General features: G+C 36.7%; 1 protein-coding gene across 4 annotated transcripts; it reads left to right on the top strand.

Annotated features, from left to right (window-relative positions):
• Positions 1 to 1,044: 1,044 nt before the first annotated feature.
• On the top strand, positions 1,045 to 24,957 carry LOC101845995 (E3 ubiquitin-protein ligase arih1). Of its 4 annotated transcripts, none has more exons than XM_005096507.3 (15): positions 1,045 to 1,140; positions 1,878 to 2,114; positions 7,233 to 7,300; positions 7,804 to 7,894; positions 8,647 to 8,718; positions 9,251 to 9,399; positions 9,864 to 9,930; positions 10,600 to 10,706; positions 11,623 to 11,737; positions 12,176 to 12,306; positions 13,232 to 13,289; positions 13,843 to 13,926; positions 19,716 to 19,892; positions 20,732 to 20,844; positions 22,599 to 24,957. In XM_005096507.3, exons 2-15 carry the CDS (start codon positions 1,890 to 1,892, stop codon positions 22,681 to 22,683), a joined length of 1,542 nt encoding a protein of 513 aa, XP_005096564.1. In that variant the 5' UTR covers positions 1,045 to 1,140; positions 1,878 to 1,889; the 3' UTR covers positions 22,684 to 24,957. The 4 variants fall into 4 exon arrangements, with proteins under 4 accessions (XP_005096564.1, XP_005096565.1, XP_035825142.1 ...); XM_005096508.3 differs by having other exon boundaries at positions 1,046 to 1,144; XM_035969249.1 differs by having other exon boundaries at positions 1,065 to 1,136.
• The last annotated feature ends 2,678 nt before the right edge of the window (positions 24,958 to 27,635 follow it).

Consider the following 27,635-nt stretch of genomic DNA (forward strand, 5'->3'; position numbering starts at 1 on the left):
CTGAGAGCTGTGAAGTTTTGACCACTGCTAGCCGATCGGACAAGCGATCCTTGATCCCACCGGCTGGGCTTTGAACTCCCCCCGCCCCCAAACCTCCATCTCCCCCTAAATTCCCCTGTCTAAGACGGGAAATGTCTAAGACGGATTTTTTTCTGGCTCCCTTGCGATTCCGTCTTACACAGGTTCGACTGTAGTGTGCTTTTTAAAAATTCAAATTGGTTAAACATTCTAATGTAGGCTATAGCTTTTCTTGTCATGACCGTCAAGCACATTCTTGTTCATGGTTTTCCACAGACGTTGTCTTTTGGGCCAGTGGCACTGTCAGGACTTAACTGTATTATCAATTGATCTGGCTATCTTCTTCACAAGCTACGTTTTTCTCAAAAACCTTAAGCCACATAATGTTAAATTGCTTTAACATTACACCACTGTGATTGGCCATGACAGGTTGTTCCTATTCATCCTCATCAATCGTTGATTCAAGGAGCAATCTTTCGGACAAGTCTTCAGTTTATCTTTTTTTTTGTTGAAAAGAGGGGGGACATGTTCCGCCTTCCGAATAAATTCTGAAATTCAGAGTGAAAAACAGCTTGGGGGGGGGGGGGGGGGGGTCAAGTGTGTTAGGCATTCGGACAAACTGTTCCGCCCATCTAAGGTGGACTACTTCGGGTGGCAGATGCTACCCTATCGTGTGGGGTTCGCACCTTCTCAAGAACTCTAGTGTCTAGGATTTATTAAACCCTTCAGTGAATTCCCAGTAAATTTTAATCTATTCTTCTCATACAGGAGGGGTGAAACCTGTTGAGTTTGTTTAAATCAAGAACAACTGACAAAAATAAGATTTGCATTTAATGTGAAAGAGGCCTGAAAAGAATATTATGAAATAACAATTAACAGATAAACGCAGTGGTTCAAGTTATGGTTTTGGTATTAATCGGAAGGTTCATGGTTTTAGACTGACAATGTTGTGAACCTCTTCAATTTTAGGACATTTTATATGGTAGGCCTAAATCTATACTATTCCTTGTTTCTTCGTTTTGCTCCTCCCAGGGTTCCGTACTTTTTTTGGCGAAGATGATGTCATCTCCGTCATTCTGTTTTGGTTCAGCAACATCCTGATCCGATTATAGCAACTTGTTAGTGAGTATGTGTTACTCACTATTTCAGACTGTTAATGTTTTCTCTGATATATGTTTCTAAAGTCTGCACTATTTAGTGAAATTTCGATTGAATAAGTAGGGTTCGCACCTTTCATCAGCACTCGGGACTTCCCGAAGATGACGTCACTAACGTAAACCTCTGAGTCTGTATTGGAACTGTTGACAATTTTGGCGAAAGGGAAGATTGTGTGAATGCAATAGCCTGCTACTACAAAGCAAACGCTCGTTCTCATGGCTTTGGTGTATTGTTCATATGCCCTTGAATAACTCCAGAGCTTTCAGTCTTGTTACTATTACTGACCCAATTTTCAGAGGGGAGCTGCAAAATCTAATTTAAGTAATTTGAATGGATCATCTAGCCTACCTAAAGCCTAACTAAAGTAAAGTGAGTAAAGTCGTGACCGTGCAAAATCTGTGTGTGGTTACAAGCTAGATGCTTGATATTCTGGAAGCTAGCTACGGTTTTCAGTGAGAGATTACTAGATTCTAATTTAAGTCGCCTTGTAAGGCCTTTTTTGCAATCACAGTGGAAGAAGTTGTTGAAATTTTAAAGATCACCACCAAGTGTTCCTTCATTGACCACAGATTGGAAATAACTGAAATTTTGTAAATGATTAATTTCAATAACAATTATTTGGATGTGAACTGTTTAGCTCCTCTATGACTTCATCATTGCTGTTTCCTTTGCCTTTGCCTTTGTTGGAATTGTATTATTAGAAGGAGCTAGCCATGATGGACAGTGACGATGATTTTCTTGGGGACGGTGATTCCGATGGTACCCCAGGTGTTACTGACAATGAAGACGAAGACGAGCTGCCCATGGATGAAGAACCTCATGAATCGTCAACTAATGAACGCAGAGAGGATGAGGATTTCACCTATGAAGTTCTCACTGCAGATCAAATTGTTGAGTTCATGGTGGACTGTATAAAAGAGGTCAATGCAGTAGTTCAGGTTGGTGATTTATGTTTAAATTTTTTAGACATCAAGGCTTAGAAGCTTCCAAAGTTACACATATAGTCAAGTTAGTTAAAAAAAATTTGTATCAGGTCATTTTAGATGGCATCGTAAAATAAAATTATTATTAATGATTAAATTGGAAATGCTGAAGCATAGCATAGATAGAGAGTTAGTAAGCTTGCAAGCTGTGCTCACCCACAACTGGAAAGGAAGCTTTTAAAATACTCAAAATGTGGCAAACTCTTTTTTTGCCCTAATGTAATTTGTCTCATTGGCCATATAAAAGAATACTGGAAGGATCTACCGACGATCTACAACCGCACTTGTCAAGATTGATCTAGCCTGCACGCAATTGATTTATGCATCTATCAAGTCAGTCAATTTGCCAGATACTCAAACAGGCTTTTCTAGAGCCTCAACAGTAAAATCCCCAATGTCAATGTCGGAAGGCGTTATTGGGAGTCGACTCCCCATAATGTCTACTGGTTATTGGGAGTCGACTGCCCATAATGTCAACTGGTTGTGGGAGTCGACTACTGCCCATTTTAACGTTATTGGGAGTCACAGAAACATCATAATAATTTTTTGGAAGAGGCTAGCCGTACTTAATGACGGCTAGACTGGCAGTCTAGCCGTACTTAAGTACGGCTAGACTCACAGTCTAGCCGTACTTATTCTTAATATGATGGCTAGACTGACCATTTACAAAAAATAGGCCTACTGAATTGTAAATATACATTTTTAGTGTGCAGTACCTAAAGTATTTGTATTTGAGACAAAACCAGGTTCCTTAATGACAGTGCATGTATTTTAAACCTCCTGTTTTCTAATGTAAATAGGGCCTAAGATAAGTACGGCTAGACAGGCAGTCTAGCCGTACTTAAGTACGGCTAGACTTCTTGTCTAGCCGTACTTAAGTACGGGTAGACAGCCAGGCTAGCCGTACTTAAGGACGGCTAGACTGTCAGTCTAGCCGTACTTAATATTGATGGCTGAATTGTAAATGAAAATTTTAGTTTGCAATGCCTAAAGTATTTGTATTTCAGACAAAACCAAAAGGTGCCTTACTGACTTGCATGTATTTGAACCTGAATAATTACTAGATCTAGATCTAATGAGACCTGTGTACTTAACAGGCTTGAGTCGATTGGGCCAAACCTAGATCTAAGTACGGCTAGCCACTTCGTAATTTTTTACCTCGAAGGGTTTTGTTGAGGTTACTTCGCTTAATTAGCTACGCTGATTTGATCGGCTTAAAAAAAGAAGGTAAACAGCAGTAATTTTCTGCGCCAAGTCTACCTTATTTGCATTTTAGAGAGGACTTCTCTGTGTATATGAGTTGCCATTGTAGACATGCACGACTTTCTCTGTACTGAACTACCTTTGCTTTTTTCATGCACGGTAAGGGACGAAGAGAGAAAAAAATATTTCATTTTGTATGTGTTTTGAACGGAAGAAAAAAAAAGAAGACACCCCCCCCCCCTCTAAAACTTACCTAATCAGGAGGGCAAGCCGCCCCCCCCCCCCCCCCCTCCAAACCAAAACAAAAAAGAAAGAATATGACTGATCAGGTGTATGACTGATCAGGGGGGCAAGCAGCAGTGTCGATCGAGCATCGGGACGTTGGCGCGCCGAGTTTGTCATTGAAAACGGCGGAAATTCGAGAGAATTTGATGCAGAATCCAAAAATAAAAGGAGCTGGAATGAGACAGAAGCAGCCGGTGTGTGCGACTTTAAAAGTTCTTTAGAAAATTGAACAAGCCGTTTGCTGCACTTTCCGTAAGGTGCGATAAAGAAATCGTGTTACTCCTGTACAATTGCGGTCCCGTTTGTTTACATAATATGGCTATTGTGGCTGTGGAAGTGAATCTAGATATGATTCAATCTAGCTTTAGGCCTAGATAGCCGAGATAATCTATTTCCGGATATAATCTGGATCTACACATATTTAGATATCTCGATTCTAGTTCTAGATTAGATAGCCTAGGCTATTATTTTAATTCAGTTTAGATCTCTAAAAATAAGAAACACACTACAGGAGCACTAAAAGCAAATGGGACCGCAATTGTTCAGAGTGCCGAAATCGCTCAGTACAGCGGGCAAAGGTGTTGCCTCCTTAATCCAATACTGCTCTACATCGATGTATACAAGTTTAAAGTGAAAGAAATCTTTTTATGAGACACCAGCTTGCAACAGACACTTGATTTTTAGTTACCGAACTGTGTCAATTGCTTGTTAGTCAACTTACTGCCTTGTTGTTTTTTTGGGGGGTTTTCTCTTTCAAATACATTTTAATTCGGTTGCCTATATGGTTAACAAATATGACAATTTTCCCTTCCAAAACCATAGGTTACACTTTCCAGTATATTGCCTCTGGATCTCACTGGTTTTACTCCGGCCTTTGGAGAGAGCGCGTACGCCTTCGCTTAGAGCGCGTACGCCTTCGCTTGAATTTCCTCCTTTTTTAAATTCCTGAGTGGCAGCTATGTGGTAGGAAAGATCTACACCTAGCCTTCTCGGACAAGGGCGAAATATCTCGAAGGGCCCGTGTGCAAGTTGCACTTGTTAAAGATCCCTTGGTTGTCTAAAGTTGATAAGAGTAGGCTTCAGCCGCCATTCGGGCAAAATTCAAAATTTGCTACCAACTGAAAATATTAGGGCGCGCTCATATGACCTATGCAGTTGCGAACGCCATAAAACACTTACACTTTGCCATCACAAGGCTCATATAAGTAAAAACTCTTGCCATCAAAAGCAAATAAAGGCATTTTGTGAAAAATCCAAAGAAACTGAATGGTAAACATCGCCGATCGGCGACAAAGTGTTGAAGAACAAAAACTTACACGGGTCCAAATCACACTCAAACTAATCACATGTATACAAGACTTACAATAAAATCACAAAAATTACAGAAATTACCCCCACTTCCTCCCCATTCACTATCTCGTGAGGGTTCTGACTTTCTTTGTTCTCTTATTAGTGAGTCTTTAAACTTCATTGCCTGGAGCAGCAGACTGGAAGACTGTAAGGGCGAAAATTCACCCCGGTTACTGAACTTCAATTCTGATTTTGAGTTGACAGTGTGCTGGGCTGAGACATTAAGTTGCTTGTGGGTAATTTATAATACTTGTTGTCGCCCCGACTTTCTTTGGATAACTAGAAAGCTTGTCAGGGTTTTATAGCAATGTGCTCAAAACGTGGCTTAGATAATATCGAATTGTTCGAGAGAAAATGTAAAGACCATTGTTTGTTCGTTTCTTGGTTAAAAGTCATTTTTAAATTAATTTTTTTCTGATTGTTCTTACTATGCTTGAGAGCCATCATTTTATTACCACTGCTTAGATTCTAGGGTTGCAGGTCTGCTGTCCCATAACGAATTTAACACAAAAATTGTGTGGACTGCTTTATAAAAATGGCAGGCAGTCACCAGCTTCAAATTTTTGTAAACTTAGATAAGGTTTCGGTTGTGTTGTGTTATCATGTGTTTAGTAAATTGGATTATTTAATATTTTTGTAATATTAATAAGTAGGTAGTCACATAGTGTTAGTGATAGTGGCTGGCTCATCAGTAAGATTGCCAGGCATGCAATTTAAAAGTCAAGGGTTCAATTCCTGAAAGAGCAGAGCCTGATGATATGTCCTTATGAAAAGCAATCTCTATTTCCTCTTGAAAGATTATAAAAACATAAACATTGTTTCCTGTCCATGGCCATATATGATAGAGGGTGGTAATGGAATACATATATATGTAATTTTTTTATTATCATGAATATATGTCACAATGTGGTGGAATCAGGCACTTGTCAATTTTTTAGCATATGGATTTATTAGTATGCTGTCAACTTAAATCATGTCCGTTTGTCTTGCATTTGGCACAGAAAAATACTCGTCATTCTTGAATAGAAGTTAAGATATTCGGAATTGAAAGAAGTGGGGGTTGTTTGGTGTCAGAGGTAAAATTAGAGATAAAATAGCTGCCAAAGTTTGGTGACCTCCAAAGCTTGAGTGCAAATTTTCATTTTTTGTGTGCCTTTGATCAATGTTTTTCAGTAAAATGCACTTTCAGAAATGTGCTCTTAAAAATGAACATAGGTGTTGAGCTCAAAAAAAGATAATTTGGAAAAAATTGCCCTAGGGCCAGAAGAATGCCAGTATTCATTGATTACATAATTATCTTGACGAGCGCCTGATTTCACCATGTTGCCTCACATATCATATGCTTCGCTATTGCTCTGTGGGTCTGATTCTGAAATAGAAGAGATGCTATTATGGTTATACAGTTGACTACGCTTTTTGCGATGTCATTGGGGAACAGAAAAAAGATCGCTACCTCCGAAGTTCGCAACAGCTGTTGGAAGAAAAATTCAAGGGAAATAATCCCAGTACTCAACCTCACTGTAGTTGTCCCTCATGTCGCTACTAGACGAAGTGAGAGAGAGGCAGTATCGTGTTTGCTTCGCACTTATCATGTGTAAGGTTATCAATAGTATCATGTGGGAGATTGCTCGATAAGTGTCTGATGACTCGTACTATTATGTGAATGTGCATAACTTTACAAAACATTGGATTCATCAATGCTAGGTGAATACTAACCTCGGAGGGAAACATGATCGCTAAAGCCGTTATATTTTTACTTTGAACTATGGGCTGGGGATAAGAATACGTATCACTACAGCTGTCACGACGGATGTAGTGATTTCGATACAACTGTTTCAATTTTTTTGAGTTTGTATTACATAGATGCCCATTCCACGGAAAAAGATCACTTCATCCGAAGATCTTTACAACCGACTTCACTGCAAGTGGTGTGGACTATAAATCCTTTTTTCTTTGTTTAAATAGCACAAAATTTGCTGATTATTATGTAATATAAATGCTGGAGTTTGCCCTTATTCTAAAATGATCTCTAAGCATTGTTCTCTGAGAAATTATCAAAGACACGTTATGGGTTGATTACAGGTTAGCAAAAACAAATCAACCCATTGGAGTTGCATTATTTTTCTTCTGCTAGACACAGCAATAATGTGTGTGTGTATGAATCCTGCCTCAATGTGCAATGTTCTTTCATAATAATAACATTATCCAATTATCACTGGGTTTTTTTTCCTGCAGATTCCTGCCACAATAACACGCATTCTTTTAAACCATTTCAAGTGGGATAAAGAAAAACTCATGGAAAGGTAACGTTTTGTCACCTGTTGTTTTTTTTCTGTCTCACATAAGTTTAAAATTAAAATAAGAATTCATGCATCTGAATATCATAGAATTATCACTGAAAGTCCATTTATTTATTGTTGCACTTGAAGTTGGACTAATAAAATGACACTTTTATATTTATATTTTAGACTACAGGGTCTGTTGAGTAAAATGCCCTTTAACGTGAGACTGTTTTGAGGTCAGTTAATTTTAAGCGAGTTTTGTGCCATGAAAAATTTACTTTTTCTGTATTGAAAATGAAAGGGGTACAACTAATTTGAAAAGCTGTAATTTTTTATTTTTTATTGATTGATTGATTAAAAAATCATTTTTTAAAAAAAATTTGGGGGGGGGGGGGGGGGGGGATGTCAAATGGGTAAAAAAAAGTGTGCAGAATTGTCCCATAGAGTGAAGAGTCCCTTCATATCTTATCACACTGTTGTTTATTGTATAGACTTTGTGTCTCTTATTGTATGCATTTTCACAGGTATTATGATGGTGATCAAGACAAACTGTTTTCGGAGGCACACGTCGTCAGTCCCCATCGTCGTGAAGGAGGGAATGGAAAGGTTATTAGGGTATGAATTGAGTCATTATTGTTGTTTTTTTTCAGCTCTCCACACCTCAATTGCTTCTAAACATCTTGCTGTTTATATTTTCAAGTCCTTGATTTAAGTGAATTATAGAGAAATGCCTTACCTTGATGAGTGTGTATGTGGGCATATGTTATTCTTTAGTTGGGGGGGGGGGGGGGTTGCTGAAGGATAATTATTACGCTGTAAAGCTTTTCATTTGAAACAGACAAATAACCTCATTTTAAGTAATATGGTCAGTGCAATTTTCTGGGTGACATGTTGCAGGTGGATTTTTAAAAAGGTAATTATCAAATTAGAGTTATATTATCCTTGCTGCTTCTCTGATTTGAATACAAATTTTTAGTTATTATTTTTGTTTCGTTGATGATTTGTTCCTAGATTCTTCTATTATGGAATATGCATCTGGTCTTTTTCGAAATAACCTCACCATGCATTAATACTTTCAAACATCCCAATATTGTAGGTACTGAGTACTGTCTCAAAAGTGTTGGCAATTCAAAAGTTTTTAATTGTCCTTACCATGTGCACGTGAATTACAGAAGTAGACTAGGGAACTGTAGGGCTCTGGCAATATTGAAAAATGTTGCTTTGTTTCTCAGGTCCTTTTCTGTTCTGCATAATTGAAAGTGTGAAAAGGTTACTTTCTATCCCCAAAAATAGTGACTTAACTGATGAACAAGGCTTTAGATATATAGAATACTAGTTTAATTAATTTTTGATGACCTTTATTTCAGCGTTCCGGCCGCAATAGTGTTCCAGATGATAATGTCTTGTGTGAGATTTGCTATTTGTCCAAGGGGATGATAGTAAGTGCTTTAAGTATTCAAGTGTGCTTTATTTAGATTTTGCTATTCAGGTTTAAATGTAGTCTTTGACATCACCAGTGACAGGTTTTGATAAATAAATCATATGATCAGATTTCAGATAAAAGTGTTTCCCTTTTTTTCAAAATAGATGTCATTTCATTTTAATATGATAGGGAATTTGGGAAGGCCCTGTATTTCATTGATATCTTGTTGCAAGTATTTTTTTTTAAATGGCTTGCATTTTAAGTCATGATTGTTCTTTTTAACTGCTCTTGTTAAAAAACAAAAGCAACTTTTGTTTCTCTTTGTTCATTTGTTATAGATGTGTTATTGTTAGTGTGTTTAATTGGCATACATACACTTGTTGCCTAGAAGCAATGGATGTAATGGAAATGGACCAAAGCTTTTGTGTGATTATTTTTAGGCTGTAAGAAAGAAAAGTTTGAATTAATTATATTACTTGCATAATTATGTTATCTTTTTTTGGTGGGTTTTTTTTACAAGATATTAAATTATAAACTTTTTTTTTCAGGACATGAAAGGTCTGGAATGTGGCCACCGCTTCTGCGCCCAGTGTTGGGCCGAATACCTCACATCCAAGATCATGGATGAGGGAATGGGGCAAACCATTTCGTGTGCTGCCTATGGCTGTGATATTCTTGTGGATGATCAGAGTGTGATGTGAGTTTGAGGGGTTTTTTTTGTTTTGTTTTGTTTTTGCTTTAAAGAGTTTTCGTAGAATTCTTAGTGATTTTTCTAGATTGTTAAGTCCTCGTCTTTTGTTTATTTATCTGTTAGTCAAATAGATACAATACATGTTTTTATGTATCCCTTAGAATTTTGATCTATAACATTGCAAATTAATGCCAGTCTTAATAAAGCGTTGTGAAAGATGAAGGCTGTTTCTGTTATCTTTAGATGTATACAAACGCAAAGACTGAAAGTTACTCAGCCTGGAAAGTTCTAATGCAAAGATTCTTTATCTGTGACGGCTCTGACAGCATTAAATTAATCAATGAAAATTAATTGTTCATTGTCCTGTCATACTGTGAAAAGTTATTGGGTAATATAAAGTTTTTTTAATTTGTTGAAACTGTTCAATTGATTGTGATTGCTAATATGGTATTTATATTCATTTGTTTCAGGGAGTTGATAAAAGACCAGAAAGTGAAGTTAAAATATCAACAAATCATTACAAATAGTTTTGTAGAGGTAAGTAATTTTTTGCAATGTGAGCATGTGCACTCTTTGCCCATTGTTTGTGAAACTTCAAGTTCAAGTCACGATAATTCCTCAGTGGAGTAAAGATGATTATGCCTGCCACTTCTTGAATGTGAATTTGTGTTAAATTTGAGATCTCTGACTAGTGTCAGTTTTAGCTAGGAACGCTTGCATTTTGCTTCAATACTAAAATATAAAAACTAGATGGGGGCTCTGCCGCTCTCGTGGCCTAGAGGTTAAGGTGTTCACCTCTCATTCAATAGGTCCCGCGTTGGAATCCAGATAACGATGGAAAATTTTCTCCTAAAATGTTTTCCTTTCACATCCTTTCCTGCTCTTTAACAATGTTCTATCGTCTGGTTTCGTCTCCACTTTCTGCCCACATCCCCTCACCTCCTTTGCCCCCTTCTCTTGGCTCTGACTCTTTCTGCAGCCTGTCTACTGTTACTCCTTGGCTCCTTACTGCTGTCTTTCAGCCACTTCCTTGATCTTGTGGTAGGAAGGATCTACACCTAGCCTTCTCAGACAAGGGCGAAAATTCTGTTTCTAATGTACTGGACTTTTTACTAAAATGTAATGTTGTATAGTTTAGGTGTCCTGGTTTCTTGGCCTTGCATCATCTTTTGTTTCCTCATACCCACATTACTTTCTCCTTCACAGTGCAACAGGTTATTGAGGTGGTGTCCAGCCCCGGACTGTGGCCATGCAGTCAAGGTGGCTCACCATGATGCTAAGCCAGTGACCTGTGTATGTGGCCATACTTTTTGGTGAGTCTTTATGTCTGTCAGAAAACAGAGTGAGAATGTCACCTCTTTCCTGTTTATTTCTATCTGCAGACTGTTTTTGCTTTTGTTGTTTTTTGGGGGTTTTTTTGTTCTCTCCATGGCACTACATTATTATTGTTGTGTTGATGTGGGTGTCATCTCTAGGCACCACATGAACAAGTTTTTCATAATTTGTGGCTCATCATGATCATCATCCAGTGCCAGATCTGCGACAGACATCGGCGATCATGGTTTTCCATTCATTCTTTTGCTCGGATGCTCTCAAAGAAGCTACGTTTCCCTGATCTTTCCCTGTTACCCGTGGCTAAAGTTTGTAAAATGTACTTATATCTTTGTACTGCCTTTCTCTAAGGCTTGGTTGGAAAGTTGCAATGAAGGAGATTTTCTTTACAATTTACAGTGAATCTTGGCAGATTTAGTTTATCGTGGGCACTGATTTTCCTACCAAGTAGAGTTTCTTTGTTCATTCATATTATTTGGGATGTTTTTTCTTGTACTTGTGGAAGCCCTGTTTTGGTCTTTAATGCAAAATAGTGGAGCCAGAGAGATTTTGATTTGCAATCAGTTATTTCTTCAGTTCTGTAAGCCTTGTAGATTTATATTTATATGTGGCTGAGGTTTGTCTTCCTGGCTCACAGAAAATGTTATGGTGTTGACCAAACTGGTATGGTTCAGTTGAGCAGTTTTCAGTTTGAACTGTGAGGTATTTTTTATTATTGGATTATGTCGGCATGAGTTCATATTGTTCTTCAATTTTTCTGAATGCAGTTGTTCCAGTTGTCTGAAGCTATTCGTTTTCTTGTGTTTCAGAGTTTTGGAGATGTTGTTATTAAAGTTGCTATCCCCCATTTTTGTGTTTTATATGACATGGGAATAAAACCATGTTTTCTTTCAACAGTTTTGCTTGTGGAGAAAATTGGCACGATCCAGTGCGGTGCAAGTGGCTTCGTCAGTGGATCAAGAAATGTGATGATGATAGTGAAACATCTAACTGGATAGCGGCAAATACGAAGGTACTATTTAGGGTTGTGCACGTTGGGCAGGATTGTGAGAATTTTTGTGTGATCATTAGTGTGTAAGTGTATTTTCATGTGTTTATTTTCTGTTGTCAATGTATTACCTGAAGTGGACATGGGAATTTTAGTGCTCAGGTGTGTTTTTCTTTTTTAGAAAAAATGAAGAGCAAAAAATGTGAGAATGGGTGATTAAATACTTGGCAGGAAGATTTACATAAATATTGGTATGTATATGAGAAAAGAAAGTGAAAAAGAATTGTACACTGGCATGGAGAATGAGGTTGCTTTCACATTTATATAATTTTATAGCTTTGCAGAAGTTAGTGAAAGGGCATTCCCAGTTTCCTCTATGAAATTTGTCTTATTATGTGTTTGGTTTATAAGATATCTGTTTAGGCAGTGGTTTTTGTCAAGGTTTTTCATTTGTCTTCCTAGGAATGTCCAAAATGTCACGTGACGATAGAGAAAGATGGCGGCTGCAACCACATGGTTTGTAAAAATCAGAACTGTAAGGCAGACTTCTGCTGGGTTTGTCTTGGACCCTGGGAGCCTCATGGCTCATCTTGGTGAGTACATGGGGATTTGATTGAGGGTTAGGGGAAGTGAGTTATATTAACATATTTATTCCTGATTTTGGTTTACAAATCAGCATTGGTGCTTTCAGACATGACACTTGATTTTCCTATCTGTGTGTGTAATTTTCTAAAATGTGACAATTAATGGATCATAATTTGTATATGGGGAAAGAATTAATTAGTCCAGTAGCTACTCATTGAATATTTGGGATTGTATCATATAAATACAGTGATCTCCATCTGAGATCCTGCTGCCTTTAGTTGTTGTCCACCAGTAGCCCTGCCTGTGACTCAAATTGGAAATTTGCTCTAAAAGTCTCTGTAAAAAAATCATAGTTACTAATTAACTATCCTGGCTAAGATCCTGGTTTTTAGGTCTCTTCATTGTCAATTAACCACTAAAGACCCTCATTTGATAATTCTTTCTGAGAAGCGCACCAGACTTATAAATTTCAGTTGAGGGACTATCATGATGACCTACATGTAGGGCACGTAGTGTCATCTCATATTTTTGGCACTTTGTACAATAAAGTAACAATTTTGAAAGAGTTCACGAGGGTCTATCTTGGAGATGTGTGCTTGGCTTACTCTTTCTGGTCACTGCCTCATAGCATTGCTTGGACTAGGACCATTTTGGAAAAAGAATTTAGTGTATGAAAACTGTTTCTTCACCGTCATTGGTGGGTTGGTGAGATTAGTTTGGTGTGGTATTGAAAAATAGCTTGTATTCAAATTCCGTTTAAAAAAATTTTGAACTGTCTTGTATGCTGCATACAATCAATTCAAATGCTTTGAGATATATTGGACAGAGACAGTCTCAGCCTTGCTACCAAGTAGCTGTTTGATTTTGGACTAGAAAGGAAGTTGGTCATGGGATGTAACTGCAGTTTCTTATTTTGTATTCTGGACTTTTCAGGTACAACTGTAACAGGTACAACGAAGATGATGCCAAGAAAGCCAGGGATAGTCAAGAGGTTGGTCTTGAACAGCTACTGAATTTGTTTGTTTGTTCATAATTAGTATAGTAGTTCAAAAGAATGTAGGCATTGTCATATAACATGCTTTTTTATTTTTGTTTGTTTTATAGGAATGGGATAACCATTTTCAGAATGAGCATAGTCAGAATTTATCCCCCATCAAACAAAAATGATGCAGACAGTTGCAGGGGTCATTATATGTCTTTAAGATGGAGGGCCACATCTGAAAGTTCTGAAGCTGTGTTGGTTCCTGCATGTTGAAATTTGATTAAGAAGTATATATAAGAAATTTGCATATATTTCCACTCTTTCCAACTTAAATAGAATTTTGAATAGAATTATTTGTAGATCTAGAATAAGAATTGATTAAAACTTTTTTTAGATTATACAAAGTAATACAAGAGTAGATTATGTATAAATAATGAAAGGGTGACACAGTTCCAATTTTTGTTAAATTGTTTAATTCCTGTAAATATTTGAATGGAATTGTTTGAGTACTAAAACTTCCTCTGTTTGAAGCTGTTGTATCACTATTTCGTCTTATTTCCAGAAGTCTCGAGCAGCTTTGCAGAGATATTTGTTTTACTGCAACCGGTACATGAATCACATGCAGAGCCTCAAATTTGAACATATGGTATGTATGCTTGCTGTTGTCATCTGTCACTGCTTCATTTCACCATGAATGAATGGGAAGTATCCAGTCGGAGTTTAGTTTCATTTTTTGCAGTATGATTTTAAATTATGTTACTGAAAGTTTAATGATATTAAAAATATGGGATTGTCTTATAATTTACTGGAAAAAAAACCCCAAAACAACAGAACCTTTGTTTTTTCTGCTAAGAGAGGTCTTTCTCAGTTGTAAGACCTCGGAATGGTAGATGATGTCACTGATTGCTGAAGTATAGTGTAACAATGCCCACCGAGCGCGTTTTGTTCTGCCGATTTTTGGCCCACGCCGCAGGGGTGTTTCGTGGGATGCACTAACGCAAAGGTTGTTGTCTTCAACTGGCTCTCATGCCGCTTTTCGTGAATGGATATGAATGAAACTTGGCAGCCAATCAGAAAAGAGGTCAATCTCGTAATATGCAGTTTGACAACTTTGTACCCATCCAAGAAGCAGTCGAAAACGTTTGCGAAAGTAGTGGGTGTGTTGCGCTTTGAAGATTTTTCGGAGCTGTGATTTGTCAAACTGACTGATACGTTGTACACCATTTTTCTTTATTCCCTTAAAATTTCATGCTTCTGTGTTTAGCGGTTTAAAAATGTGGGAGTAACTAAGGGAAAAAGCGGCATTGCCATTTGCGCGTGCTGGGTGAACGACCGGCGGCTGGGAAATTTCCACTCAGTGACGTCATCAGCCATCGGTTGCCTCGGGCGCTACAAACGAGGCCCTGCTTATGTGAACCGGAAAGGGGGGGAAGGATACTTGAAAACTAAACGGGGACCTTGATAAATTGCATTTTTGTTGCATTTTAGTCACAATACAATAGATGTAGTCATTTTTATTTGCTTGATTGAATGACAGAAGAATAGAAACAGAAAAGCAAACATCTTGAGAAGTGGTGGCATTGTGTTTGCGTTATGAAAGTCTATTCCCCCCTCTTGGGAAAGCACACACTTGGACTCGTCCTGTGTGCTCTGTTTGGAAAAGTGAGGCATTAAGATTGTTATTAAAGAGTATGGTACTTATTTAGTCCAGTCTGGGAAGATAGTCCCATTTATACATTGTTATCGTTCACTCGTGCGTGCGTGAGTGCACGTGTGTGCGTGAGAGAGAGAGAGAAGGGGGGGGGGGGTGTAAATATATTACATTTATTGTATGATTTGTAGCCTACACATGCGAAATATTCCCATGACTTGTAAACTATATTATCTAAACGCATCTTAATCTACCTCACAGTAGGACACTGTCCAACAATGGATATACACAGAGACGATTTTATTTTATATTACACAGTGCTTCTACTCTTCCGTATTTTTACGGAAATCCGTACTTTCTGCCAGTTCCGTACTTGTTCCTCCTTCATCATCATCTCCCTCGGTAAAAAAATACTGCGACAGCGCAGGACTGCCGAAATTCCGTACTCGCCTTCCTATCGTCTTGTAGTTACGGATATTTACGGTAATTCTCTCGGCAACAAGTTAAAGTTATTGAACACCTGCCAGATTGCGTTTTTCCTGCAATCGGCCATTATACCGCTATGTCCCTTGAATTCATTGCGGGTTGGTCGGCAGTACATTTTTTACCTGCAGATGGATCAAAATCTGGCGAACCTTTTGTGCCAATTTCCTCCTTTCTATCATTCACTCATTCCTTCTGTTTATCTTCGGATTGTTGCCGCGGCTGGAAAATCTGCGCGTTGATCAAGTAAATTGACTTATGATCTTAGACAAAAAATTACTGTCAGAAAGAAACTTTTTTTGCAAATTTGTCTAGATCTAGATCTAGAGAAATGATCAATGCGAAGATTCTACGGCACATGAACGCAATAAGGGCCGCGATGAAAGAAATAATAATAATATGCTAATACTAGGCAGTTTAGTGAAAATTTCAAATTTGTCTGATATGCTTTGAAATACTTTCATTTGAAAGCTCTTGCCTTCATGATCATAAAACAGTTTAAATTTTGTTGATATCTTTATTAGTTAAAAAGTTATGACGATTTTTCATGCCTAAAATCCGGCCAATTTCAGGCCACTTTTAACACTGAGTTTTTGTGACACCAAAATGCAACTTTACAACACAAATGACCATTACTCAACACAAAATGCATATTTTTTAAAGTGTTGTACATCAATTTGTTGGGAATTTTACACAGAATGCACACAACTACAAAACTCCTCTTTACAAAGTCACAGAAATATTTTTTGGGTACTTCTAGAGGTTCAGGGTGATAAAAAATCCCCCGCAAGGATAACCCGAAATGGACAAAATGGGCTATATCTTTGCTGCTAATGGTCATATTTAGACAAATCATACATCATTCTCTTTGTCTTTTTTCACTGTTCATAATTATTAAAGAGTTAAGCCAATTAAGTAATAATTTCCAATTTTTATGGCCATTCTTAAGATTTCAAGACGTATTTTTAGTGTTTCTCTAACCGTTAAACGGATTCCGTAAAAAAAGCCCCAACAACCTCTTAATGACCGCCATAAGTCAGCTCCCTATCCTTCTTTTACAAAGTATTGTAACATACATTTGTGTGAAGCTATATTTTATGCTTTCAAGTGCATAAAAGAGCTTATAAATTCAAGAAAAATGCTCTTCGGAGACCTAGTTGTAGACCCACTGGAACATTTAATAAACTGCGGAAAGATGAAAAGGAAAAAAATAACAGTCATTTTATGATCTTCACACAAGTTGCACTTGCAATTTTTTGGACAAATTATATTTATAGTCTACCTCATTCTATTATTTTTTCACACATGTTTCTTCACTATTCATTACATTGTGAGTTATTATCAACTAGCAATTTTTATTGATGAGCATATTTTTTTTAAAATATTGAGTCAGACTCATTGGCCATAAATTATATTTTTTTTAATGGCTCAATTTGATAATATAAATGTAAAAATATCCAGAAAATAACAACATTAAATTATTAGGTACTGAAAGTGAAAGACTGAGCAGAGGCTCAGATAAACTCTGTTCTCTACTACTATACTACTAACAAGTAAGTTTGCACAAAACTGATTTAAGAAAAAGGTTGTCTCATAAAAGCAATTGTTATGATGAAATTTATTATTAACTCTGAAATATATAGCTAGATGCTGAATCTAACATCAATTAGAACTGTGCAATTCAAGCTTTATTTCAATTCCAAAGCCCAAAGGCATAAATAGTTAAATATGCTGGCTTTTTTTTACTGTTTCTAGCCTACTACTGCTGAATTCTAGATTTAGCTATCATTTGCACTATTCAAGAGCCAAATATGGTAAAATAAAAGCAAAACTGTGAATTCTTTTGTCTGTCCGTTCATAATTTCATAACCGCACGTATTATTATTATCCCGAGAAACAAGTAAAGCGCGAATAAATGCGATGCCGGCGCAATACGTTATCACAGTGTGCAGGGGAGAGCGGGGGCGCCGGGTCGCTGACCGGACGATTCGGCGTTTCGGCTTTTTGTATGCATTTTTACGGGAAGCGCCGTAGCGTTGTGCGAAGTTCAACCTAAACAACTCGGGTATCAAAAGAAACTAGAATGGATAATCTATAACTTCTGAAAGATTCATAAATATACAGCCAGTAGTTTTCATTTTATCGCATTGTAAAAACTGCCTTGTTTTCAGATGCAAATATTTCCAGTTCTACTGAACCGATTTTCACGCGAAGACCGCCATTTTGAAGACGTTTCTTTTCTGTTTAAAAAGATGTATCGGGAGTGGTAGTGCAATTCGCAAAACGAAACAAAACTGAGTTGTTTAGACCCACCGCAGCGCGAGGCTTCACGGCCGGTCACAAAAATCTATGGGGCGTACCGCGGCCGATTCGCCCTGCCGCGAGCGCGTTCACTAAACTGCCTACTAATACGCGGATGCCCACTACGAGACTATACGGATGGGATCGGCCGATCACGCTGATCGCCCGACTCGGTCACTTCAAAAACAAACGTGTTTGTTTTCAGTTTCAGGCGATCGGCCCGATCTAGCCGTAGATAAAATAAAAAATAATTCGAAGTGGTGTTCTGAGGTTATGACAGGCGACATTCAGACGTGAAAATTGAGAAAAAATTTGGGTACACGCTGCGCAACTGTATTGTGAAGGTATACATCTATTCATTATTCCCAGGTTTGCCTGCTATCAATGGTGCGACGTCAAATTAATTAATTGAATTATAGTTATAGTAGCAATGAAAGGGGAACCTGCTTTTAAACATTGCTAGCAATGGAAAGATATGTTGGTGAAGAAATCAAACAAGACAAAATGTTGGTGAAAAAATAAATGTTATGGGCTCTAGTCTAGGCAATCTCTTCAAACAGGCTCCCAAATGCCATTTTCAACCCTCTAAAAGCACTAAATTTCAATTTAGCCCCCAGACCCCTGCAGAATTTTCCTTACTTTTCAGCTTCAGCTGGTGGAAGCACTGATTACAAAGTATACATGTTTTTACTAGTAGAGAACTGGATTTATTAGACTAATAAATCCAGCTCTCTACTTACATTTTTGTGACAAATTGATCCAGAGCATCGCTTGGCAAGGAGGAACCTTTTATGTTGCCAAGTTTCATTCAAATATCATGATTTTGAGAGAAGATATGACTGATAATCTTTTGTAAATCTGTAGGGAACGCCACTTTTTTACCTGTTAATGTCTTTGTAACTCAAAAAGTATGACAGATATTAAAAATCTGACAGTATGACTAGATTCTGCATTAAAAACTGTACTAGACAGCAAAGTTTCATTTACATACTCCAAGAAATAGGCGAGCTATGACAAATTTTGTCTCAAAACGCACCGAAAACCGCCACACTTTTACCTATAAACGTCTTCAGAACTCAAAAAGTAGGATAGCTATGAAAAATCTGAAAGCAGGACTAGATTCTGCACTAGAAAATGTACTGGGTTGCCAAGTTTCTTTTAAATACTCCGAGAAATGGGCGAGTTATGACGAATATTGTCTCAAAACTTACCAAAGAACATACCATATTTTGGTTTTTTTTCATAATATAAAAGTGTACCAAAAATTAATGGATTAAAAATAAAAAATTCGTAACTTTTTTGTTTATTGATGGATTTCAAAAATTCAAAAAGTTCCATGCTCTGTGAAGGTACAGCTACAAAATGCACTTATTTACAAGCACTTTTTGACTAAAAAAAGGTTTTTCGTGGTCATTGCTATATAGTGTTTTAAAGTTTTAGTAAGGTTTTACGGCGCTTGTAACTGCATAAGGTCATATGAGGGCCAAGGAGTGGATGTCAACAGAGAAGATTTTGGGAAAATTCAAAGTTACTTTGATAATGTTAGTCTGACGATAATTCATTCATATACAGTTATGGCCAGTCATGAGCGTGAACCTGTGTGGCGCCAATGATTAATCTTGGCATTCAGGAGTGTTCACCTAATGGTTGACTCTGGTTGATCTAGGAAGGAAGGGATTAAGAAACTTGGCCAGCAAACTGAAATTTAGGATTCTAACCTCAGTGCAGCTTTCTTTGGAATTGATTTTTTAAAAAATTAATTAATTTTTTTCGTTTGATGACAAATTGTTCACTATTTCAAATGCATACTTCGATACTTTGAGAATGAGTTGGATTCATACAAGTAGATGTAAAATTGTTTATTTTAAAGATTAAAAGTGAATTGGAAAAGATTCCTAATGTCTATGTTTTTACTATTTATGTGTTCTTCAGAAATGTGAATTACTTTTAAAAATGAACTTGACCTTAATTTTGCTTTCTGTTTGTTCTGGTTTTTTTAGCTCTATCAGTCTATCAAATCAAAGATGGAGGAGATGCAGCATCACAACATGTCATGGATCGAGGTTCAGTTTTTGAAGAAGGCGGTGGATGTTTTGTGTCTATGCAGGCAGACCCTTATGTACACTTACGTATTTGCCTTTTATCTGAAGAAGAACAACCAATCCATCATCTTTGAGGTGGGTGGATCATTTTTTACCCACTTTTATATATGTCATGTATACTTCTATATCTGCTAGAAATAGTTTTTATAAGGGAGCTCCTGATGTCAAAAGCAAATGTGCATTGAATTTTGTTGAAAAATTTGCCTCAGACGTCCCGAACAGGCCTATCCATGGCCGCTCACTTATGTAGTATCTGTACAGTCATGAAATATTTAATGGGGATATCTCCTGCTTACAATATGGTGTTCTTAAGATCGTGTAGTTGTTATAGATGTGTTATTTTACTTACCAAGTGACAAGGGATCATTCAGGTAAAAATGTAAAGTGTACAGATTCCTCAACGTGTAAATTGAAGTAATGATGTTCTTGTAGGCTCTATGAGGAAAAGTTGGAAGTTAAATTTTTAGCAGAGGATCTTTTGACATTAGGGGTTAATTTTTTTATGATGACCTTTCAGTGTGCTTTCCACAGTGCTCTGGCAGCATTACTATACATAGTTTCATGAGAAAAGAGAATAAGTGGAAGTTCTGAATGAGTGCAAAGTCTGGAGTGTTTTAAATTTTGTAAAGGAGAATTAGTCCTTTTTACCTTATCACCGTCTTTTGATTTATATAATTCTGATTCAGTTGTGATTTATGTTGGCATTGGTTGCACATTGATGTCAGTTATTTGGTAATGGTCAGTTTAAAAAAAAAAACACACTGACATCATAGATATTAAATTTCAAGTTAAGTTTTTGTGTGAATGGAATTTTTCAATTTGCAACTTTGTTTGTTGTCAAATTTCAGTAAGGAGGGGATTTTATATTAATTTTGTTTTCTATAGTGACACCTTTTATACTCTTCCACTTCTAGGAAAACCAAAAAGACCTTGAGAATGCCACTGAGCAGTTGTCTGAATATCTTGAGAGGGAGATTTCTTCTGAGGTGCTTCATGACATAAAGCAGAAGGTTCAAGACAAATACAGGTGAGTAAATACAGTTGACTGGAGTGAAAAACTTCTTTTAGTGGGTTTGAAAGAGTTATTTTTTTAATATGGTTTAGTGGTCATAGCATATAATGTGAGGCAGCGTGGTGAAGTTAGGCGCTCGTCAAAATAATGAAAGTAAAGAGACTGGCATTTTTCCACAGGTTTGGCAATATTGATCAAATTTTGGTTTTTTGGCTCAACACCTTCCATGTCCATTTAAGAAGACATTTCTGTGTGGATTGTACTGAAAAACATAAATTAAAGACATAAAAAGTGTTAATTTTTTATTTCCACGGACATTCAAGCTAAGGAAATATCTATACTTTGGCGGCCAGTTTTCACTAATTTTACCTCTGAGACCTGGCGACCTCTACCTCTTTCAATCATAAATATCTCAATTTGTATTCACGATAGATGGATATTTTTTTCATCGAAGGGAAGACAAATGAAAAAAGATGATACCAATGTCTCCACATATCCAAAAATTGACGAGCGCCTGATTCCACCGCTCTGTGACACATATAGCAAATACACCGCGTGCAACTGAATAATCTTCTTTTAAGATGTTGCCAGCTTGTATGATATAGTTTTTAAATTTATAATTTACTTTGTTAAAAATGCGCCCCCCTCTTTACAAAATTAATGTTTACTGGATTTTCTTGGTTGTTAATGTTTCCTGTTATCTTGTTATTAGTCTAGAAAAATTGAAGGGATTTCACACTTATCAGGAAACAGAGTATATAGTGTGACTAGTAATTATGACCTATAAGGGAAGAACAACACGAGACCGGGCCCAGATGTTTTCTGGACAAGGCCACAAGAGGTTGCCTCTTTCCTGTCTGCCTGCCGCCTAACGGAGGCCAGCCAGAGGAAGGAAGGAAGAAGGAAGCTATAAGGGACTTTATAGTTTTAGTTAAATGGTTATGATGGGCAAGTCTTGATGATTTTTGCTTTGAATCATTTCATGTCTCATTTGTAACTTGCATATAAACAAGGTTTTTTTTATAGTTGTGCTATCGTGTTCTGGTATCGATGCTGAGGCTTCTGTAATGAAAACAGAAAAAAAGGGAATACAGTACTAAATTGTATTTAGTAGGCCCAAAGACTGGGACTAGGGCTACAAAAACATTCATAGTAATTTTTTATCCAGGTTTTGGTGGTCTGATTAATAATTTAGGTGATTAAATTTTTCTGAGTAGAAATTACACCTTTTGTCAAGTTTCAGATTGATATATGAATTTTTGTGAGTAGAAATTACACCTTTTGTAAAGTTTCAGAGTGATATGAATTGTTTTCCTTTTCATTAGATCTGAAAGCTGTAGAATATTTAAGAAAGAAAAGTTTGTCTGATCGTGACTTGACTTTTCTGGGATTTTGTTTTTTGCTCTTCCTAGACTTATTTTACAAGAAAAAGGAGGGACAAAAAGTTTGTGAAAGATATAAAAATACATAATCAAATAAGAGACTTTCGCGATGTCTTTCAGATATATATAACAATGTTGTCAGGTTACCATTTTTACCACTTTTTCTATTTTTTCATGTCTTCCTATTCCCTATGTGTTGGCGGGTGCTCTTGTGTGGTTTGCTTCTTCTTTCGTATCAAACATCTATTATTTTCTGTTTTCTCTCCTGTTTCTTTTCTTTTTCTTGTAACTCTCAAGTAGCACCTCTTATCTTCCGCTCTTACATGACATATTCGTGTTGTAAGTGCCGAAAAATTCTACTGAAAACTAAAACTTTTCCATTTGTAGGTACTGTGAGAGTCGGAGGAATGTACTTCTGGATCACGTCCATGAGGGCTATGAGAAGGATCAGTGGGAGTACCAAGAGGATTAAATTCCACAGAGAAAGGGAGCACAGCTGGCCCCAGGTGTTCTGCTGAGCATCAGCCGGAAACTCACTTTCTGCGCCGTGTGTTTCAAGGGTAGTATTGTGTGCTGTACCTGAGGCTGCAAAAAGTGGCCAGCTCTCATCCGATGCTTTTGACCTGGGCACAGCTCCTGAGCTCTTCTTATTGTTTGTTCCTATGTAGGTGTCGGTCAGAGGAGTGTCAGTGCGTTTGATGATTTATTCATTTATGCAGCAAGTGTCCAATCAAGAGTTGTCTGAGCTAGTATGTCAGATTTTGCTTTTTATAAGATAGGTTTTCTTAATGGGTTTTTTTTTTTTAAATTTGGGGTTGTTGTTTTTTTTTTGGTCATAAGCAACGGTACATGTCGGAAGTCCATATTTATAAGCACCATGTGCTTTTTTAAAGTCTATATCATAAGTTTTCTCTTGCCTTTGACCCACTCAGGTTGCTTGTTTAGGAATGAACCTTATGAAGATTTCAGTTGGATAAAAATGTGAATGATAGTATTTTGGTTTGTCTTGAGTTTTAAAGATTTATTTGGTGTGTCAATGCTTTTTTGTGGGGTTGATTTTCTCCTTTGCAGTATATATTTTAGTTATTGAGCTTCCTCAAAGTTCAAAGTTACCATATCAAGTTCTTTTGTTAGTGTGCCTCTTATCTCAGAACAGCTGCTTTTTGTGTGTAATATTAAGTTTTTCAAAGATCTGGGCAAGATAGTTCTCAAGCACGCAAAGTGTCATGGCTAATAGAATATGGAGACAGTTTTGCGGGTATGAAAAACTAGAAACATGTATTAGTAGAATACTTTAAATATCTGTATGTTTCTTTGGGGGGTGGGGGGTTCTTTGGGTTTTTTTTCATTTTTTCGTTGTTGTTTTTTAGAGCAGAATCTTCAACAAACTCTGTACGTTCTTACAATTTTTGCTTTGTGATTTGTATTGTGCAGTTTTGGCTATCAATTGTGATAGAGAGATTTATGGGCAGTATTTCCACACCAGGTATAGGGTGATTACAAAAACAGCTTGATAGTTTCAACTTGCTTTTCACATTGATTGTCTCATAAAATATTCTGTGTAGGTACCAAAGGTTGTCTTCACAATGATTGTGCTTTAATACATTCTATTTCAAAAATGATGTTTGGTGACCGTACAACATGCAATGTGCAGAACTTGATGTTTCTAGCTTATAACTCTCCTCTAGGTTTACAAAAAATACCCTTTTCATTACTGTAGTATAGAATCTGAGAAGACACTCACATGTTTACATTACTTTTGTTTTGGGGTTTTTGGGGGGTTTAACAAAGCCCAAAGTAAAACATATGGGGTGTTAAAAGTGAAATAGAGGAAAAGATCAAGGGAAAGACCACATGGAACCTGGATAAGAGAGAAATTGGTTTACAGATAAGTGGGAAGACATGAAATAACATCAAGCAGCTAGCTCAGGATAGGGAAAGGGAGAAAGTGTTTGTTGATGGCCTAAATCCTGATCCAGGGTGAGAAAGGCAATGGTGATGATGAAGCTTTTGCCAAGTTTATTTTACTTGTGGGTCTAATTATGATTCTGAAAAGGCTTTCTTTGATACTGCTCAATGACGACAGCATGAAACTTTTTTGGGTTTTTTTTTCCATAAATATTCTCATCACACTAATACTTAAAAGGTGATAGAGTGACATTTATAATAGTCTGGAGTACTGACATTTAGTCATTACCTCTAAAAATAGGTGTATCGAAGTAATAGCTAGCATCTGCGTTTGTTGCCATTTTTTGTCCAAAAGTTGCGACAAAAACTGGCAAAAGTTGCCATTAGTTTTCAAGCTTTCAACTCTCTGTGACGACGTATATATAGCAATATGTTGATGGAGGTAACTTGAACTACAGCACCAGAATTTCTGGTGCTCTGTTTTAAGCATCCAGAAAATCATTTGTTCCCACACATAGTGTAAAAATGGGAAAAATGAAGGTTTCACAACTGAATGAAATCAAAATTAGAACAGCACATGAACAACCACAAAAATTAACAAATAAGGTCATGTGTCCACCTGTCCGACGATTGGCCGTTTTAACCCTAAAAGTGTGTAAATTAAGAAAAAGTACAGGATATTACTTGTAATTTATAGAATCACACGCAAGAGGCCTGCCAGTGTCAGTATTCAGTTTTGGTGGAGACCCTCTCTAAAATAACACATTTATATATTCTTTAAAAAAATGTAGGAACAACATCAAATTAACTGACACTACGCTATATAAACACAAAAAAATTTAGAAAAACAACACATTGGAACGTTAACCCCCCCAAAAAAAAATTAACACATCAACAAATTAAAACACAACAAAGAGGGAAAAATGAAAGACAAACAGTATTATAAATATATAGTATGTAATGTACCGACATTCTTCACATGAAAATAACTAAACATGGACACCTTAAAATTATCAAGACACATTTTATGAAGTAGCTTTTTTGTGTTGAAAAATGCAAGACCAAAAAATGCCAAAAATCTCGGCCGTGACAAATGCAGGTGCTAGTAATAGGATTGAACGAGCTTATCAAATCTCATTTGCATCTTTGAGGTGACGATGCTACTGTTATTTTAGCTTCCCTGAAAAGAACGGGCTCACTCTTTCCAGTCTTCCTCATTGGTCATAACCTCTCTGCCCTACTGTCCTTGCTTCTTGAGAAACTGCTCAGTATCTGCCCATGCTGGTCAGAATACTCTAGGTAATCTGTCTCTGGATTCAGGTGAGTTTTATCACAAAACAAAAATAATTCATCTGGCACCACCTGAAGTAAGGATTTGCAGACTGGGAGCAAAGTTAATTTTTTTTTTTTTAATTTAGTGTTTAGTTGGTTTTACAGTGGTGCTTGTCATATAAGATTCATGAAGGTCTTGGGTTTAACTTACATTTTTAAGTTTGGTGTAGACATGTCTTTTACATAAAATCAGTTCGTAGTGCTAAAGCTGATAACAGAAATTCTGTCTTTATTACCAATAGAATTTTGATGAACATTGTCATATATATTGTTTGACTGCTAATTATATTACACAATTCCGAAAAAATTGTTTATTGTTCCATGGTGTCTTGAGTAGAATTTGTTGAGGATCTATGACTTTGAGATGAAACTTAAAAATGGTTCAAGTTTTGATTTGTCTTGAAATAAGTTGGTACATTGGAAACTTGTTTTTGCAAAAGTGATTAGACATATGTTACAGAGGTTTTGTTTTGTCAGATTGTGCTCATGTCCATCAAGTAAAAACAATGTTAGTACATTAACTTCTAATGAGTGTGTGTTTTAAAAATTCTCTACATTGTTTTAGGAACTTTGTGGTGTTTTGTCGAGCCATTTTTTTATCAGCACATACTTTTGGGAACTTTTGATGCATGCTTTTTTATACATCTGCTGATTCTCCACATCATTGAAAGTAATTGTTCCAGACAGTGTTTTCTTTTTGTTTCCCTTTTGTTTTTGCCTCACTTCATAGTGTTCTCAAACCCTATTTTGATACTTGTAAAAGACAATAACTATTGGTACCATGCTTGTGATGAACTAGTAATTTATCATATTTTCACAGAAAGTGGGTAATGCTGTCTACAAGTTTTCCCTCAAGCCACATGATCATTTTTGTGTGTTTAATTTGGAAATAAATTACAAGATCAATAAAGTTTGCATCATGACTTGGTTCTGTGATGTATTTGGTATATTGGCCAAAATTTTTTATATATTTTTTTTTTCTTGAATGACTGCATTAAAATGGGTAATTTGCACTATGACTTATATAATAACTGATTTGCTTTGGTTGGTTTTTATAATTATGTATATTTTATTGACTTGCTTGTTGCAAGTTTTGATGTGAGCAAACCATTGTATTCTGGGGTCCGCCCTGTTGATAAGTTGAATTACCTTTTTTGAATTTTTCTGTGTTGAGTTACTCTTTTCTGTTGTGGAACGTATAAAGTGAATGTTGCAAATTCTCTTTGCAGCTGGCACCATGGAAATGGTTAATCTTAATGATTGAGAGTGTGACTTTCCGTTCCCCCCCCCCCCCCCCCCCACGAGTTGACGGTCTTTGTTGAAACATAAAAAGTGCACAGAGTTTTAATTTTAGCATAAGTTTCAATTTGTTTTAATTAGAGCTTAATAATTTTGCACTGATTTGGAGACAAGCAAGCAGGGATTAAATCTCGTAAATTATGCATTCGGCAGTTATCAAAGATATTTTGTTTATATTTGTTATATTCATAACTTTTCCTCTGCTGCAGCCAGTCATGAGGCAGACAATCCTCTGCCCCGTCCCTTGACATATTTGTCGCTGAAAATTTGCAAAATGTGGGCATAGTCTGTGGTTTGGTTATGTTAGCCTGTGCTACTACTACAGGGCCAGTCAGATGTAGAGGGCTAGTAGGAAGGACCTCAGGTAGTTAGGGTTACCCAGATAGATAGAAACATAGATCAACAAACTGAAAGACAAAGAGTAAATGTGTAGCCAAACAAATAAAAATGGATGGGTAGGTAGGTTTGGCTAAAGGGAGATAGGTATGTCGAAAGGCAAGATAGTAGATATGGATAGGACTGTGACTTCATTACTTCGAAAGTTTTTGTTTGTTTTGATTCATTTCAATTACTTATTGTATTTATTTCCTGGAGTTGTTATCTCTACCTGTCAAGATTTTTCTCAAAGGGGTTTTTTTTTTTTTGTGTGTTAGAGAGATAGACTTGTAATACTATTGTTTTGGTAAACTTTCAGACAAAAAAATACCTGGCGTAGTGCACATGCATATTGGCAGAAATACATACTGCAAAAAACATGCAATTTTAGGCCACAGCCCCATCAGTCGAACAAATTAATTGTCAGAAAACAGAACGCTTTTTGGTTCCACTGTAGAAAGCTTTTGCCCCCTTGATTAATTAGGGAAGAAATATTTTAAGAATATGAAT

This window comes from Aplysia californica, unplaced genomic scaffold (assembly GCF_000002075.1).
Source record: "Aplysia californica isolate F4 #8 unplaced genomic scaffold, AplCal3.0 scaffold00130, whole genome shotgun sequence".
NCBI classification, from domain to species: Eukaryota; Metazoa; Mollusca; class Gastropoda; order Aplysiida; family Aplysiidae; genus Aplysia; species Aplysia californica.

Excerpts from the sequence above, each read along its gene's own strand:
- LOC101845995 (XM_005096507.3), top strand. The coding sequence starts at position 1,890 with ATGATGGACAGTGACGATGATTTTCTTGGGGACGGTGATTCCGATGGT. Across the intron at positions 2,115-7,232 it reads AGGTCAATGCAGTAGTTCAG|ATTCCTGCCACAATAACACG; the intron begins GTTGGTGATTTA and ends TTTTTCCTGCAG. Across the intron at positions 11,738-12,175 it reads GGATAGCGGCAAATACGAAG|GAATGTCCAAAATGTCACGT; the intron begins GTACTATTTAGG and ends TTGTCTTCCTAG.